This window comes from Tinamus guttatus, unplaced genomic scaffold (genome assembly GCF_059628265.1).
Source record: "Tinamus guttatus ecotype Peru unplaced genomic scaffold, ASM5962826v1 Tinamus_guttatus_pri_ptg000472l, whole genome shotgun sequence".
Taxonomy (NCBI): Eukaryota; Metazoa; Chordata; class Aves; order Tinamiformes; family Tinamidae; genus Tinamus; species Tinamus guttatus.
The window spans coordinates 1,250,653-1,265,411 of NW_028289006.1; the positions used below are offsets into that span (position 1 = coordinate 1,250,653).

Sequence of the window (14,759 nt, forward strand, 5' to 3'; positions counted from 1 at the left end):
TCCACACATTTTTCTTCTCTAAAAAGAAGGATAATGAATAAGAGGTCAACATTTGTCTCTTCACAATTAAAACCGGTAGCATTCCTGGACTACTGCACTCCCAAGTGATGGTGCCCCGGGCACAGCCGCGTGTTAGGGCTGCGTCGCTCTCACGGTTATAGCACCCCATTACAGCACCCCTGAAGAGGGTCCTCCCTAGTAGGGGGAGGCAGCAAACGCTCCCCGAGGCTGCTGCCTCTGCCGGCTACCTGGCAGGGTACCCCCTGTCCCAGGCCGGTCGCCCAGCACATTATGAGCCGAGGCAGCCGCCCGCGGCGCCAAGGGCACGAGCAGGGTCAGCCCCCGGGCAGCAGCTTGCTCCCGGCCTGCCGGAGGGACAACGGAGCGCGTCTGGGCAGAACGAGACACCCGAAACCCGTGCGGGCATTCCCAACTCACTGATCCACTATTCAGCTTCCTGCGGCCAGAACCTCCCACTGTTTTCTCAGGGCACACCAATTCCCTAACTTTGACATCTGATTAGCCATACAGTTAGGAACCTTTTAGGAGCATTTACTTACAGTGCATAAGAAAGCTTTTGTCAGGCACTGAGTTCCCCAAATCTGAGAATATAAATAACAGCTTTATGCGTAGTGGTCCCTCTAGGGACTTCTGTTGCCCAATTTATAGCAAGCATCCAGAAGAGGACAGGTAAATGAACAAAAGGAGTTCTGTGAAAGCAACAGAAGCAAACAAAAATTACTACAGACAGGCAATCTGTATCTCTTCCATGGCACGGATTTCCATGGATAAATAGTCAAGAGATCAGCTAGCAGAAATCTTAAGTGGTCAAGGACAGCTTTCCTGTGAAACTAGTTGCTCTCCATGAAGTCTGGTAGTGTATATAAAGCCTGCCTCCACAGAACAGCCCTGCGAGCATCTAAAAAGGCATGCTGGAAATGAGCCAGAAGCCTGCCCCTGCCAAGAGTAATGAAACATTCAAAGATCCAAGCATCAATTTGCAAAGAGAAAGACACGCATTTAGGTTCTGAACTTCTCTGAGCCTATATGGCTTTGGAGAAAGCTCTTAAAAACCGTAGTCCATTCTAACCGCCTTGCTAAATACGTCAGCTGTTCAAAAGCACACAGATTTCTTCTCTTCAAGGAAGCAACAGGCTTGCAAAGATAATCCATGAAGAGCGGCACAGATAGCAAAACTCCAAACTGGTGAGAGAAGGCCCAGAATCACCTGCCACTACATGGCAGATCACAGACAGATTTTATCTTTTACTGCTTGAAGTTCTCCTGACTGAAACAACAGATGAGCCCTTTCACTAAAAAGCAGGACAGGAAACAGGTTCCAAGGACTTCCTAAGGATTAAAAGATTTCTCAGGCTGGGAATGAAGCAGGGAGGCCTGAAGCATTAAATTCTTGAGACCTTTTAAAAGGGATCTTTATTGGGGGATAAATAAGTTTTCTTTCCACAGTGAACTGTCAGCAGAAAAAGGAGCTAGATGCAACTTCACCAAGGTCAATTCTGATAATGATGGGAACAAAACCAGAAATAATCAGAAATAATACCTGTGCTGGACCAGAGCTTCTGCCCTGGGAAAAAAAAATGTGTTTAAGAGCTCCAAGCAACAGCACACCACTTTCTAGTGAGTGGCTTTAGAAACCAATAGTACAATTGGATTTACTTACAGGTTTTTAACTGCATGCTGAAACACAATCAGATCTCTTGAAAATTAAATGTATTCCGATGAGAGCTGCTAAAGGGGCTTGAAAATTTTGCCATTTTCAAAAGTAATGAAGACTTTATCTTGGAACAGTTTCTTTTGAGTAGGAAAATGAAAAAGAAAATGATCAGGGCAGGAAATTGTTTTCTTAAAGGTCTTTACAGTGAAGTGTGTGCAACTATTAGTTTTCAAAGTAATAAATATATAGAAATGGCCTAACGTGACTAATGGAGGTGAAACAGAGATGAAAAATCCCCCATACGAAGGACATGAATGAATTAGGTTTTCTCCATGGAGGGCGAGGTCTCCACATGTACTCAAACCTACTGCAAGAGTTCCAGCCTTAAGGTCCCAGGTACAATAAGGTAAATATCTTCAAAACATTTATGACCTGTTTTACTTAGCCAAACTATGGCACCTGGCAACTTACCAAAATAGAGAAGGAAAAAAAAGAAAAGAAAAAAAAAAGCTTTCTATGGGCAACAGGGTCACCCAGGGCAGCAGAGACATTTTTTTACTTCAAGACTTTGACTCCAAAATGCCAAGCTTGAAGGTAGGTCAGTTAACAGTCATGGCGTAAGAGCCAAAAATTTTAACCGATTTATGTGGATGCTGAAGTAAGGTAATATTTCATTTACACAGAATGTGTTACACATCTAGATTATTCGCTACCAGGCTCGCACCACTTAGTTTGCCACAACCTAATGTCTTCCCTTTTCCTAGACCAAAGGTAAGACCTGTTCTCCCATGCTTGCGCAGACACCTCTCTCCTGCTGGCCAGCAGCTACGTGGTTTGCCAACGTCTGCGGTGCTGAACGGCGTGTCAGAGGGAAGAGAGAGAGGATGCACGTGCAAAGCAAGGAAGACGAAAAGAAAGAGCATCTGCAGCAAGTGCAGGAGACGAGCTGCGTGAGGCAGGAGGCTGTCCTCAGGTGGCAGGGCAGACGGGGGGCTAATTCAAGGGCCTGGGGACGACTCGGGGCAGGCAGACCCCTCTCGGCATGTCCTGCAGGCCACCCTTGCCCGGTTGTGGCAGGGAGGGTCCGCGGTTTCCACAGCAAAACGGTGCTGGGTTCTTCTGCAACAGGACAGAAGGTTAAAATCCAAATACTGCCAGGGAAAAGAAGCCATTCTGTTGTTTGTGACATTCAATTAGGACATCTGTTAGGCTGTGTCTTGTACGAACACAGTAACAAAACTAACAAAAATGGTTTGCTTAAAACTAGTTTAAAACATCCTAAAACTTGTTTAAAAAAAAATGAATCCAGACAGAACAGTTATGAGATATAATATATGGCCTTTCAGTGCTCACAAAGACTACCACAGGTTTTCTCATAGTCTTGGTTCAGAAGACTTAGAAATCTTTTTCAAGTTAAATGACAAGATTATGAATCTGACTGACAAGAAAACCAGAATAGCAGAGAATGGTTGTGGAGGATGCAGATTAAAAGCCAAGTTTGAAATGAGAGCCTGGAAACTCATGGATTCAAGAATATTTTTAAAGTTTGTGACAGGTGAACATGAAACTGGAGCAAAAAAGAAGCTCTGCGAGTCTCTGGAGCAAAGCGACTGAGTTACCAAAAGTTACCCAAAGACAGGGCATGTGGATCACAGGGAGGAAGGCAGGGGCAGAACTTCAGAGAAGCCCCACAAAAAGTTGCAATTGATAAACAGCCTCTGAGGAAAGGCAGAAAAAAAATCATTAGAAAGAAAAGAGGTAATCAAAAGAGAACACAGACGGGAAGCAGGTGGAACAACACTTTTAGAAGAGCACAGCTGATGGTGACAAATTTAGCTGACAGGGAAAGGAAAATGAAGTACTAGCTCTGAACTTTAGCTAGGAAGAGATCATAGTAAACAGAGATGACAATAGCACGAGGGCCCAAGCAAAGACAGAGGGGAGGACAAGAGCCCCAGACAACGCACTCGAAGTATTTTCAGATGAGAAAAATGGAAAGGAAATGAGGAGGTAGTTGCAAAGGGAAGAGGCCACAGGCTTTTTGTACACTTTAAAGATGAGAAATACTCATGTTGACATGTACTATGAGGAGAAAAAAAGGAAAAAAAAAAAAAAAAGTTAAACAAGTGATTAAAGGAAAGAGAAAGAGAGAAAGAACAGGGGTTCAAGGGAGACAAGGGAACATTATTGCGTGGTGTCAAAAGGGCAGATGAAAGGATTAAGAGGAGGAAAAAAAATCTGTTTAGGACACAGAGATGATCAGAATTGCTGGAAGAAAATGAGAAAGGGCAGGCTAAAGTGTATTCTGTCAGAAAAAAAAAAATAGAAAGTCATGAAGATCTCATTCAGAGAAAGAAATAGATGCCAATCAGAAAAAAAAAGCGCTAGTATCATACTAAAAAAAAAAAAAAAAAAAAAAGTGTTGTGGATAATGGGCCAACTTAAGAAGTGTGATGAGGGCCAGTCAGCACGGTCATGGTACTTCTGCAAGGCAGGCTTCCTTTGCAGGAACAAAAGCACATAACCTAGCACATAACCAGGTCCTGCACCTGGGGAGGAATAACCCCAGACACCAGTACAGGCTGGGGACCGACCTTCTGGAGAGCAGCTCTGCGGAGAAAGACCTGGGTGTCATGGTGGGTGACAAGTTGACCATGAGGCAGCAGTGTGCCCTCGTGGCCAAGAAGGCCAATGGGATCCTGGGCTGCATTAAGAAGAGCGTCTCCAGCAGGTCGAGGGAGGTGATCCTGCCCCTCTACTCAGCCCTGGTGAGGTCACATCTGGAGTATTGTGTCCAGTTCTGGGCTCCACAGTACAAGAGGGATGTGGAGCTGCTGGAGAGAGTCCAGCGCAGGGCTACAAGGATGATCAGGGGCCTGGAACATCTGCCCTATGAGGAGAGGCTGAGGGAGCTGGGCCTGTTCAGCCTGGAGAAGAGAAGGCTGAGAGGGGATCTAATCAGTGTATATAAATACCTCAAGGGAGGGAGTGCAGAGGACGGTCATGGTCTCTTTTCAGTGGTGGTCACTGATAGGACTAGAGGAAATGGCCGGAAACTGAAACACCAAAAATTCCATAAGAACTTAAGGAAAAATTTCTTAACAGTGAGGGTGACAGAGCACTGGAACAGGCTGCCCAGAGAGGTTGTGGAGTCTCCTTCTCTGGAGATCTTCAAAACCCGCTTGGATGCAGTCCTATTCCACGTGCTCTAGGTGTCCCTGTGTATGCAGGGGGGTTGGACTAGATGATCTCTAGAGGTCCCTTCCAACCCTAAGCATTCTATGATTCTATGATTCTATCACTGAGGGTAGGTCAAGTGGCTCAAGAATTGCCAGAGAAGGCGTCTGCTTCAGGAGAAACAAAAATCACAAGTGAAAAGTGTGACATATCCTTAGAAATAACAATAATAATTGAAAAAAACAAACAAACAAACAACACCAAAAAAAAAAAAACAGGATGGAAAGACCTGATGGTCTTGGAAGCACCGTGGAAGCATCGTGGAAGCACGATGACCTTGCAAAAGGGATCCAAATGATGGTGTTGATCCTCAAAAAGACCTTGGTATTATCAGAGAGGAAATTCAGCAGCCAGATCAGAACAAGCTCACAAGCACTGCTCAACAAAAGTCAAGGAGATCAACTGTCTTTGCTTAATGGGAAACTAGAAACGAGAATGCAGGCCAAATGAAGTTAGGGCAAAGAAGCATGTAATTACTGTCAAAGAACACTGAACAAGAAGCCAGGAATCAAACTCGAAGAGGAAAGCTCCAGGGAGGAAGCCAGTGTAGAGTATGTGACAGTGCTGGGGGAAGAGAAGAGAAAAACTGAATCCTAGGACTGCTTAGAAAGAGAAGAATCTGAAAGCAACAGGAGAAGAAAAAAAAAGTCTAGTCCTTCTTCCATGGTCTGGCCCAGGACAGAAAGCAAAACGTGAAAGGCAAATAAAGGAGTGTTGTGTACTGTTGGTGGGTTAGATAAAGCCACAAAGCTGTGGTTTTGAGATAGTCACTTTCATCTCTGATTATCATTAGTGCCTCCATCCATAACCCAGGGGTTGCAAATAATCTTCTGTTCTCCCCTGCACACACACACACTTTGATTTTACATACTTTTCCTCACTAATCTATGGCCAGAGCCTCACGCTTTGGAAAAAAGCAGTTATAAGTAATGAATTGTAGGATAATTTCCATGCAGCTCAAGCCACCTGTGTTTCACTCACGGCTTAAGACCTCTGTGCCCTTCTACTCAATCTCTGTTCTGTAGAACGGCCAATTTTCCAAAAAGTTGTGTAATACATACTAGCGAACAGAGTAACAACCAACGTTGAAAGGGGCCTCTGGAGATCTCTGGCTTAAGTCCCTGCTCAAAGTAGGGCCAACAGTGACGTTAGATCCAAGTTCAGAGTTAAAATGGATTGCTCAAGGCCTTGCACAGTCACGTTTTGAGCATCTAATGTTTGACATCCCTCCCTCCTAATTTTTTTTTTTTTTGGTGGGGAGTGGGTGCTAATACTGCATTGGAATTCCTTTTGTTGGAATTTGCACCTGCTGCCACTTGTCCTTTCCCTATATACTTCCAAGAAAAGATCTGAAGAGCATTATTATCTATTAGGACAGAATAAAGAAGATAAAAAAATCATCTAGTCATGGGAAAGGATTGGACATACAAAACTTAATTTTAATAGGTAATAAGAATTCAGCTCTTTGATGCCTGAAAAATCTATCTCATCCAGGTGTAGCAGAGATCTAAACTGGGCCATCAAAAGGGCAACACTAGAGATGTATTTACAGATGAAAGATGTTTGATTCAGACTTGCAAGAGGACAAGGAAAAAAAATATTCAGAATGTTATACTCATTGCAAATCATCTCATCATTTCATAGAAGTTTAGGTACTCACCATTTCTCTTGCGATTTCCACAGCTTCCTGCAGCCCATAGAGCCTGCCACAGACCAGGTAGATCCCATTGGCCCAGAGAATACAACCCTCATGGACCCAAAATTCATTGCTGTCAAGAGGTAGTTCAGGAATTTGTAACTCCAGCTCAGCGCCACCTTCTGAAGTGGGCATAGAGGGTTTTGAGTCCAAAGGAGTCTTTTCACCACCACTGCCACCCTCAGTGGTTGCTTTTTTACAAGAAGCTCCCCTTGAAAGTGACCGAGAAGCTCCGCTACAGTCCTCAGAGCGGTGCCGCCTCTTAAAGCGGGGATGAGCAGCGAGGCTTCTTTGTTCCTTCTGTTGTTGCTGTTCCTCCTCCTCTTCCGTATCTGTCTTGGAACCATTAGAAGCACTTTTGTGCCGTACCTTGACCTTGCTCTGCATTTCTGTGGCCCTCTTTGGAGGCGGGTTCTTGGGCAAGGTGGCTGCGTAATCCTGGGGGTAGAAAGGACCAAAGAGGTCACCCATATTACGGTAGCTGGCCCACTTGCCACACAGGCAGCACACCAGATGCCCCAAGACAGAAGACTCTGTTACTACAGGGCCCTGCAGCATGAAAGTTGAGGTGGGCAGCACTTTGCTCTCCACATTGCTAGGAGGGGGCGTTGAAGATCTCTGTCCCTTCCGCCCCCTCGCCAGTTTGTTCTGCTCCTCTTCCTCCGCGTTAATGATTGTGCACACAGCGCCTAATTCACACTTGTTCACCACGTGAATGTAAGGGAAAAAGGACTTATTCTTGGTGTCAGTTTTATCGACAGCCTGCGTGGCATATTTCAGCTTAATCTCTGGTTCTTGAGGCTCCACGATGGGAGCAGCCCGTCGAGGCTTCCGCTTCCGCGGCTGCGCTGCAGGTTTTCGCCTCTCCCTCCTCTGCCGCTTGGGTTTGGGCTCCCCCCCAACGACCCCCTCCGAAGGCTGCGCGGGTGCCGGGGGTGGCGGCGGTGGGGGCGGCAGCTGCGGCTGCTGCTGCTGTTGCTGCTGCTGCTTCTTCTGCTTGTTAACGCTCCCAATTGGCCTCCCCTTTTTCTTTCCAGAGGGAAAATATCCCTTTGGAGGGAAACCGTCTGGCTTGGGTGAAATGTTTGTCACATCTCCATCTTTTTCCTCGGGCTTTGGGTTTGGTTCAGAAGTAAATGCACCAGAAGGGGAGACTGTTTTTGAGTCGGGAAAGGTTACGATTCCAGCTCCGCTTACAGATCCATCAGACCTTCCCTGACCACCTGGCTTCTGAGGAGGTGGTAGCGCTCCACCAGACCCTGTTCCTTCTTTACTAATAGTGGCAGTTTCAGGGCTTTCTTTCTTGGTTTTATCATCCTCATTGCTTGGCCACTCTTCTGAAGATCTTGCGAGAGTTATTTCACTGCTCACACCCTGGCTTGCTGGCCCTACTTGATCTGAGAGCATTTCTCCTTTTCTTTTCTCAGCCTCTGGTCCGTGCCCAGCCCCACTTCCTCCTTCAGGTCCGCTCTTAAGGGACAGAATGTCATCAAGAGTGACAGTATCTGCACCGGTTTCAGCACTGTTGGTGGAAACACTTCTCCTAATATTGGGAGACGTAATTTTTTGAACAATAGCTTCCAGTTTTAATCCTCGCCCCTTTCTTGGGGGCAGTATTTTGGTCTTGGCCGGGCTTGTAAGGGAAACAGCAGGGCAATTCCTACCATCAGGACTTGGCAGGTCCTTGAAGGAATCTCCCTTTGCAACTGGCTTGCCAACATTTTGGCTTTGAGATGAATGGGCATAGGAGTTGTATGTTTTATCAGTTGCTTCTTTTGCCGAAGCCACCAGTCGCCCTCTATCTTCAGTGCCACTATTTCTCATGTCTTGCGGTTGTCTTTTGGTAGGGATAGGTGAGATGAAAGAGCGGACTCTCCTCCTCATAATTAATGGATTCTGAGGAGACTGGTCTTCCTGGCCAGGGAGCCTGAGCATGGCATTACCAGGCTTGGGCAAATCTGTAGATTCCTCTCGTCTATGTCCATCGCTGTCTGGAGGGCAAAACCTTTTCTGGTTGCCTACTCCAAGGGGGCCGCTGCTTTTGGCAGGAGAGGTTTGCCGGGAGAGGTCCCAACCAGACTCATGCTGCATCTTCTGGTTGCCATGTTTCAGTTCAGCACATTTGCTCTGAGTACCATCACTCCCCATAATGCAGCGCCCACCTTCCTGACTTCCAGTATCATGGTAGGAGCTACCTTGAATGTACATCATCCCATCCTTGTCATTTTTCAAGGGGCTCCTTACTCTTTCTAGAAACTGCTGCTGTCTCGGGCTCTTCCTTGCCCCTTCCTGTCTGTGCTGAGCTGCAGCAATCACACCCTGAGCAGTGCTGCTTGCCCAATCTTTGTATTCTTCTTGCTGTTGCTGGTATATCTGCCTCTTGTAATGATACTGGGAATTTAAACCCTGGTTAGGGTCACCAAAAGCATGAGGCCTGGCATTTGCGTGATATGCTGAAGCCAAAGACGCGCCTTCTGAATTCTGGGAGTACGCAGAATGCAAGGAACCCCTGTTAACTCTTTCTGCTAGCGTCATGTGGGGGTTCATGTGGTGTAGATCTGCTCCTGGGCCTCTGCTTCTGCCTGGAGACATTTTCAGCTTATCTGCAAGATCGTGAAATTGAGAAGGCGATTTACCCCTGCTGCTTCCAGCTCTGCCGGGTGCTCGTCTCATCTGTGGTGCTCGGCTGTCCTGCTGGGGAATGTAGTCTGGAGCAGAATCAGAGACTGCCACCCCAGAGCTAGCATTGCCTCGGAAAGACTCGTGCTTCATGCTCGGAGGATGACAATGGTCTCCTGTTTTTTTATTATTGAGACTAGCTGAGGACTTTGACTGTTCAAAATCTTCTTCTTTGATCTGCCCACTGTGAGCCTTCATCTTTGCTTCCATGGACATTAAGCCACCAGGGAGTATTACCGACTGGCTTAAACCCGGAGCAAGACGTTCACTCCGTCCGCTTCTGGCATCAGAACCTAAGTGGCCCATTGGGTGAGGACCAGCATCTCTGACAAGTTGCCTTAATGGAGATATGTCACAGATCACTGATCTCCTCTCTGAAAGTGCTCCCCCTTCATGGGCAGAAGATTGAGACTCTACCTCAAACTTTCTAGCAAGAGGGTAATCAGCTAGATTGATCTGCTTCATGTCAGGAGCTGCACTGCTCGATTTCCTATCCCAGGGACCCCAGTGAGGGCCTTCGAGGAGAGACCCCATGCTTTTGTTTAGGAGGCTTCTATTGGCCAACTCATTGCTCTGACTAATTAAGATGTTGGGCCTCATTGCTCCCTCCAAACTCCCAGCCATCCCAGCATGTTCCTGTGCATTCCTAGAATAACGTCGGTCTGGATGATGGTGATAACCCTGTAAAACCTCCTGCAGGAGGCTGGGAAACTTCTCATTCCGGCCTTTGCGCTCACTGTGCCCTGGAAAATCCCCCTTTTCTTGACCAGAAGGATACTGTGGAAAGCCACCAATGTTTCTCTGCAAACCAGCTGCTATATTATCCTTGTAACTGTATCTTAAACTACCAGGAGACTTGGAAGGTTCCGTTCTCACAGGAAAATTTGACCCAACAGCTGCATGGCCAGGTTGGCTGTTCCCCTCTCCGTTATGGTTAGTGTTATCTCCACCTTTGCTCCCTTTACTCCCTCCTTGAGTTTCTGTCTGAGGTCCTGTATGCCCAGCTTCTTTCGCTGCACTAGCACTAGCTGGTGCCTGGGTGGCTGTGGAAACATCATCTTGTGCAGGTTTATCTTGCCCACCTGACTTTTCTACTCTTCCTGCCATGGCTTCCCGAGAAACAATCACCCCAACTGCCTTTTCGTTCACTTTTGGAGTGGCTTCCACTGCTACCACAGCTTCCTTCCCATCAGGGGAGGCGGCATCTTCCCTAGCTGCAGGGCTGGTGCTGAGTTTTGATGGCTCATTCTGAGAGCCTTGTGCTGCTGGTGAGGAGTTGGGTTTCTCTAAGTTACCCCCTTTGTAGGTGGTGTCTGAGCTGGTGCTCTGGCCACTCAGCTGCCTCACCCTCTCCCCGTGATCCTCTGAACTGCTGGAACAGCCACCATCAAGGGACTCTGCCAAGGGAGACTTTAGTTGCTCCTCTGCCTGGGAGGAGCCTTCTGAGTTTGTGCAGCTGTCGGCCTTCTTTGAAGAGGACGACCTTTTGGAACTTTTTTTCTGAGGAGCCAAGGCATCCGAGAGCAACATGTGCTGGACAGTGTTAGGCAGATTGGCCACTTGAGAGCTTAGAGCACTTAAGCTGCTCAGCCCCGGATCTGTGAGCCTTTTCTCCTGCAGTCCTTCCAGCCCAAAGCCCTTGAATCCCCCTGCATGAGCATTGGGGCTTGGCATCATAGATGGGGTGGGGCTAAGCTGGGGCATCATCTGCAGGATTCGGTTTCGGGAACCCATAGACATGTTGCCTTGCCCACACTGGAGGTTTTCTCCACCAGGCATGAGAGGAGAAGGGGTAGAGCTGCAACTTGGAGACTGAACTACAGATGCAGCAGGAGATGGGTTAGAAATTGGACTGAAGTTCTGGTGGAACTGCATTGGTGATCTTACAGGAACTTCAGCTTGGCTGTATTGTCCCACTTGACTTTGAAGAGAGAGTTTGGTGGCAGCATTCGAGTACTGCATTACCTGCTGAGGTGGATGCTGCTGCTGTTGCTGCTGCTGCCCCAGCTGCCCACCCTGGGGCAGCTTAGACTGCTCAAAGCTTTTCATTGGCTGGACCTGAAAGCTGTAGTTGGACTGGGTCCCGTACGCCTGCGCGTTGGAACCCACCGCATGGCCTTCATACTGTGATCCAGAGTTCACACTGTAACTGCCGTCATAGCTCTGTCCCGACTGGCCAAAACGCTGCGGGGAAGGGAAAGAAGAGGAGGAGGAGGACGAAGGTGGCTGATAGTGTTGGCTGAACTGCCCCACTCGTAATTGGTACCCAGAAGCAGAGGAAGGCAGGGTGGATGGACGCTGCATCGGCTGCAAGTGCGAGGTGCTGGAAGCAGACTGGCTGGAGGCCTGGGGCAAGGGCTGATGCGACTGATAGATCTGCTGCCTCAGCTGCTGCACCTGCTGCTGCTGGCTAGAAGCCTGCTGCTGGTACTGGGCACTCCCTGGAGAGAAAGGGCCAGTATAATCCTGTTGGTAGTGGGATACACCCCCAAGGCTCGAGTGCTGTGTTTGAAACTGGCCCACGTGTCCCTCATTCCCATACTGACTCCCAAAGCTACTCCCTTGAGGGGGCCCATAGCTCTGTACTGGTCCGGAAGGCCTGCGCTGAGGCGGCTGCTGCCCTCCTGACGCCACTGGATCTTTGTTGGCAGCCATATAGTAAAACTCTCCTGCTTCTTTTCTGAAACCTTGGTAGCTCTGATGGCCAGAGCTCTCACCAGGCATTGCTGTAGAGGCTCCTGTTGCTCCACGACGTCCACTGCCGGCACTTCCTCCAAAGCTCTGGAACATCTGGGCCTGCTGGCGGGCGCTGAATTCTTCCAGGCGGGATGAACCGTGCACTTCCTGCGGGTAGCTCTGCTGGTTTCCGTGGTAACTACTTTGCTCCCGAAAGGACTGCATGCTGTTCAGCAGCAGAGCGACAGCTTGAAAGCCCTCCTAGAGGGGTGGAAGAGAAAGAAAAGAGAAACTATAGCATCCACATCTCCCAGGCACACGAATAGCACTGTTCTACAGTTTTAACAGCAGCAATTAACATTTAGTACTTGCCCCCTAACTTCTGGTACAGTATCAAGGCCTGGGCCCTTGGCTTGTGCTTGTTTGGACCTTCTAAGCTGTGCAAATAGGAGGAATCATTGCCAAGAACAACTAAGCTCATAACCTACCACCAGTTGGAGCACTTTTTCAGTATTAATATTTCTCTACAGCCACTAACTGGGTCAGTTTTCGTGCCTCAGAGGAAACAAACTTTCAGCAGTATTTTGCTGGGCAAAGAAGGGGAACCACCATCATCCTTGAACTATTCTCTGTAGTAATACTGGAAATAATTTGCTACAAGGTTAAACGAGGTAATCATCCTCAAAGCATCCTGAGATCTACAGTAGGAACAACATCCGTCGGCCCATATTTCGCTCGGAGAACACTTTAGATGCAGTTGGCCGATGTCCACACAGATACCCCAACAAAAGGCTTTATGGGAAACTGAAAGCACAGACACCTACACGCTCAAATACAACCGTTCCATGCTCGGTTCCAACTATCCCAGTGACACTTAAGTGAAAACCAACACACCAGGACAAGTGATACTTTTCCCCAAATCTGCTTCATTCCAGAAGATGGAAAACTCCAGATGAGTCCTCTCTAGCTGTGCAAAGGGATCTACAACTTTACTCCCTTAGGACTTCATATTACCTTCAATAATACTTAACTGAAAACATCTATCAAAGAAGCCAGACCACACTTTTTGGAAAACCATGTATGACTATTTGTATTTACATAGAGAACTCCTAAGCAAGTGCACTTCAGGAGGGTCCTCCTATATACCTCAGTATTCTATTTAGGATGAGGAACTTGTCAGTCATCCTCAAGGACTGGACCAAGCTGAAGGACTGTTTGTGGACCCTGGTTAGTCCTTCACTAAGAGCCTAATACATCACTAGAGACATTGAGAAAAGGCAATGAACATGTGTATGTATATAATCTTTTTTTGGTATTTCCAAAACCAGAAAATATATAAAAAAACTCAAACCAATAAATAGATGACAAAAACTTACTGGCTTTGAAAGCTCTGTTACTGTTCTCCAGTGCTGCAACTTCACAGTATGCCTTTAAATGAAATGCTGCCTTGCAGCTATCCCTTCCTGGAAAAAGACTGGATAGAGCCCAGACTTCTATGGCTTTCTAGCCCAGACTTTCTAGAGAAAGCCTTCTCTTTCTTTAGCTAAGTGTTAATACAACACTTGCACTTTTCTGAGAAACAAAATCCTGGCTCCTCAGACTAGAGGCTTCCTAGAAGACTTGTCTGCACTATGTTTTCTCATTTAGTGATCCTTTGTGCTTGCCACATTCAACTGAATTCACTTAGAATTCCAGTCTGTTTTTGCACTGGAATTTTTATTCAAGTAGAAGATCACCAAAGAGCACCAAGGAAACAGACACATGGATAATAAGATGCAGACTACACGTGGCATTATATTCTCTTTCAGACTGCCTCTCAGGATTTTATTAAGGAGCATCTTATCTACAGAAGGCTCTTGCTCAACAGAGCTTCATCACTGGGGTCTTTTTCAGAACAGGATACTATCTACGTTTGAGTTTCTGCTACTTTGTGAACGTGCGCACAAAAGACACTGCAGTGCCCATCTTCATAACTCCTTACTGATGCAGAAAAAAATAAAATTTGCGTTATGGCTTCAGTTCGTGCAGCTTGACATCCAAGAGAACGTTACTGAAGACAACCTTGAATTGATGATTCTTCTGCTTCTGACTGTCTCCTTCCTGGAAATCAATTCTACTGTAGTTTTAATCTTACAATATGGCTCTTAAAAGAATATTAGCATGTAATTTCAGCACGACACTAAAACTTACTTTCTTTTTCTAACATTTTAAAGACCACACATATAGATGAATTATACCCGTGAAAACCAAACTGTGCTGATCAGTCCAATTTGAGTTTCTTACAGAAAAAAAACCACACTTTTCTGAATTGTTTCCTTCCATCTTTTGTCAGTTAGAAGCTCCTGTTCTCAAATTTTCATAAGCTAACAAACTTTGTTTTGCCCCATTTTCAGTCTCAGACCAAGGTATAAAATAGAGGGAAAAAAATAAAAGCAAGGGGAAAAAAAAAGGACACACAAATGGAATTAAGCATCCAAATCAAAGTAGAGAAACACCTACTGCAACCATTAGGTGTTAGAAAGCAGCTTTAGGCTTCACAATCAGCAACATCCATGTGCTATGGAGGCCGAATTCACTACCCAGCAGTAATGTGCTTTGCACCATCTTCTCATTAAAGCATCATTTTCATCCTCATTACAGGCTCGGTCCCTCAGAGAACCTCAGGCTCATTTTTTAAATACAGTTGTAACAAAACTTACTTGGCATAGTCCAAGCAAGGCTCCAGGAAGCCTGTTTTGTGTTACACTATAAACTTTCTGATCACCAATTATGTTTATTCTTCTATTCAAAAAAGTA

The 14,759-nt window shown here is 46.6% G+C and overlaps 1 protein-coding gene across 3 annotated transcripts in view; it reads right to left on the reverse strand.

Moving 5' to 3' along the window:
* TCF20 (transcription factor 20) overlaps window positions 1-14,759 on the reverse strand; it is a 62,049-nt gene that overhangs the window by 29,637 nt on the left and 17,653 nt on the right. For all 3 annotated transcript variants that reach the window (XM_010213444.2, XM_010213443.2, XM_010213440.2), the window contains exon 2: window positions 6,573-12,224. In XM_010213444.2, coding sequence (XP_010211746.2) covers window positions 6,573-12,188 — 5,616 coding nt within the window. In that variant the 5' untranslated portion in view covers window positions 12,189-12,224. The remainder of the gene's footprint in view (window positions 1-6,572; window positions 12,225-14,759) is intronic.